Raw genomic sequence first — 2,807 nt, 5'->3', positions numbered from 1 at the left:
TTCTTCTTCTTCTTCTTCTTCTTCTTCTTCTTCTTCTTCTTCTTCTTTTAGGGAACTGCTGACCCGGACAGAGCGCTGATCGTAGCCCGGCTTGTGTGAGTCCACAGCTCTGAACCGTAAACTGTGTTTTTAATTCAAAGTTGAAGCTTGAAACGCAGCTGTTGCTCCGCCTCAGAGAGCAGTTTAATAAACATGTACAGAACAAAATGTGGAGGAATATGATCCAATGATCTTTCTACACATCACATAACTCAGCTGTTTAGATGCTTTTGGCTTTTTTCAGTTCAGTAAAGTTACACGACACCAAATTCTGTTCTCAAATTTAACACTTTAAACGTTTCTTTTATAATAATTATCAGTTACTTTTTTAAATCCCTCCTCACATCGGCATGAATGAGATGCACCTCACTGCGCTTTTTAACAAAATACATCTTTTAAAGCTGGTTCGTACTATTGTTGTTCTGTCCTTCTTCAGAAACAGCATCATCGATGTGTTGAACTGAACATTATCTGGTCCAGCTCAGCTAAAACACAGCATCAGTCGATCACAATCCATTTTGTTTCCCATGATGCATTGCTGAACCTTTCCCCGTGCTGTAGGGAGCACGATGTGGCTGCTATTGACGTGAACATGGGCTGTCCCAAAGAATACTCCACGAAGGTGAGTTCTCTGTCAGTAAACCAGCAGCCTGCAGCCTGCAGCTCTGACCTCTGACCTCTTGACTTGTTGCAGGGCGGGATGGGAGCTGCTCTTCTGTCAGATCCCGACAAGATCGAGGCGGTGAGTACAGCTTCCTGTAGATTACTAGAGAAACCTTTCAGGCGCTGTTCACATGTGCATCGATGGAGCGAGGGACAGTCCAGCAGGTGGCTGGAATGCAAAGCGTATGGCGAGCATCCACCGTGATACTCAACAGTAGAAGAAGAAGTAGATGTCTCTTCACCTGATGCCAGCGTTCTTGCAATATATTTATTTACAAATCATTTTTGGACATTTTTTACATTAAGTTGTTTGTTTGTTGCATTCTTTTGCAACAATATATATAATACTACTTTTAGTAGTATTATATATGATATATATTAGGTATGAGTAGTATTATATATGATATATATCATATATAATACTACTCATCATCTTTTTCAGATTTCTTTTGGACATTTGTTACTATTTTCTCCCACATACATTTATTATTTATAATTCTCACACCTTTTACTAATTATTTTTGGACATTTTTCACATATTTGTTGGATATTGTTCACATAGTTTTCTAATATTGTCGGACATTTCTCTCGTATTTTCTGACATGATTTCTGGAAATCTTTCCATTTTAATTCAACGTTAGTTAGTTAATGTTGCTCGTCTTTTATCCGTAGATCCTCAAAAAGCTCGTCGCAGGAGTTTCTATACCGGTCACGTGTAAAATACGAATCCTGCCTTCGGTAAGATGTGAAAAACTTTATTATCGTCTTATGATTGTTTTTGCTTCTGGTTAAATATATCAGATAAATACGCTTTTGTTGAAAAGTTATGATTGAGCTGTTGGATCGATGTTTTTCATCCTTCCTTCAATAATAGTTATTCTTTTCTCTTATGAAGTCTAAGGAAGAGCTTTCATAAAGTTCATTCCAGCTTTTTCTAGGCTGCTTTTATTGTGAAACTCTGAAACAGGAAGCTGTTCCTCTTTAAATCTAAGTGTTCTACACTGGTTCCATGTTCTTCACTGGTTCCATGTCCTGTAACTGGTTCCGTGTCCTGTCACTGGTTCCATGCTCTTCACTGGTTCCAGTTGGAGGAGACGGTCCGTCTGGTCCAGAGGATCGAGAAGACGGGCGTCGCTGCCGTCGCCGTTCACGGCAGGTAAACTAAATATAGACGACGTGAAATATTACTTTAAATTATATTTTACACGTTGTCAATTGTTGGTCTTTTCTCAAATCCACGTTTGACATGTTTTGAATAATATTTCGACATCTTTATATGGCTTTTAATAAGAATAATACTAATAATACATTTTATTTGTACAGCACTTTACATGGTAAAGACAGAAACCGTAAAAGTAATAACAATATAAACAAAGCAGATAAATGACGTTTTAACAGTAAACAAATAAAGAAAAAGAAGCATTTACTATCATCATAGGTTAAAAGCGGATTTAAATACTTTTGTAGTAAAGTTTTGCAGTAAATATATATATAGTTTTGTGTCTCATCGTGCTCTTCATATATGTTTATAACTAATGATTGATTAAGTCAAAGGGCGGATGCATCTGGTTCCTGATTGGCTGCTTCCTTCGTGTGTTTCGGTGCGTTCACTGACCGGTTGATGTGATGTTCAGGTTGAAGGAGGAGCGTCCTCGTCACCCGCTCCACCTCGATCACATTCAGGCCGTCGCTCGGGCGGTTTCCATCCCCGTCATCGCCAAGTAAGCTTCAACACCTCCTCCTCTTTCTAGCTCCAACAGACGGGAGAACTATGGTTTCAGTTTGTTAAACAGGGCAGTGAACGCATCTAGCAGAGACTTGAGATCAGTTTGGGACAGAAGATAATCCATCACAGTGAAGCATTTACACCTTTATTCATAAAACTCAACAAAAAGACATTTATATTTTGAAAAATGTTGTTTTCTACAGTATAAAGTACAACATGTACCTCTGAGGTGTAGTACAGTATAAAGTACAATATGTAGCTCTGAGGTGTAGTACAGTATAAAGTACAATATGTACCTCTGAGATGTAGTACAGTATAAAGTACAATATGTACCTCTGAGGTGTAGTACAGTATAAAGTACAATATGTCCCTCTGAGGT

General features: G+C 38.3%; 1 protein-coding gene across 1 annotated transcript; it reads left to right on the top strand.

The window, feature by feature from the left end:
- The first annotated feature begins 56 nt into the window (after nt 1-56).
- Nucleotides 57-2,573, top strand: LOC116380251 (tRNA-dihydrouridine(20) synthase [NAD(P)+]-like). Its single transcript, XM_031842195.1, has 6 exons — nt 57-95; nt 601-661; nt 734-781; nt 1,375-1,440; nt 1,788-1,858; nt 2,337-2,573. The coding sequence occupies exons 2-6, from the start codon at nt 632-634 to the stop codon at nt 2,425-2,427; spliced, it is 306 nt and encodes a 101-aa protein (XP_031698055.1). The 5' UTR covers nt 57-95; nt 601-631; the 3' UTR covers nt 2,428-2,573.
- The last annotated feature ends 234 nt before the right edge of the window (nt 2,574-2,807 follow it).

Source organism: Anarrhichthys ocellatus, unplaced genomic scaffold (genome assembly GCF_004355925.1).
Source record: "Anarrhichthys ocellatus isolate YVR2014 unplaced genomic scaffold, GSC_Weel_1.0 scaffold6584, whole genome shotgun sequence".
Lineage (NCBI taxonomy): Eukaryota > Metazoa > Chordata > Actinopteri > Perciformes > Anarhichadidae > Anarrhichthys > Anarrhichthys ocellatus.
Note: the sequence above shows the minus strand (reverse complement) of the source record. Positions and strands in the feature narration are given on the sequence as shown.

Excerpts from the sequence above, each read along its gene's own strand:
- LOC116380251 (XM_031842195.1), top strand. The coding sequence starts at position 632 with ATGGGCTGTCCCAAAGAATACTCCACGAAG. Across the intron at positions 662-733 it reads CCAAAGAATACTCCACGAAG|GGCGGGATGGGAGCTGCTCT; the intron begins GTGAGTTCTCTG and ends GACTTGTTGCAG. Across the intron at positions 782-1,374 it reads ATCCCGACAAGATCGAGGCG|ATCCTCAAAAAGCTCGTCGC; the intron begins GTGAGTACAGCT and ends TTTTATCCGTAG.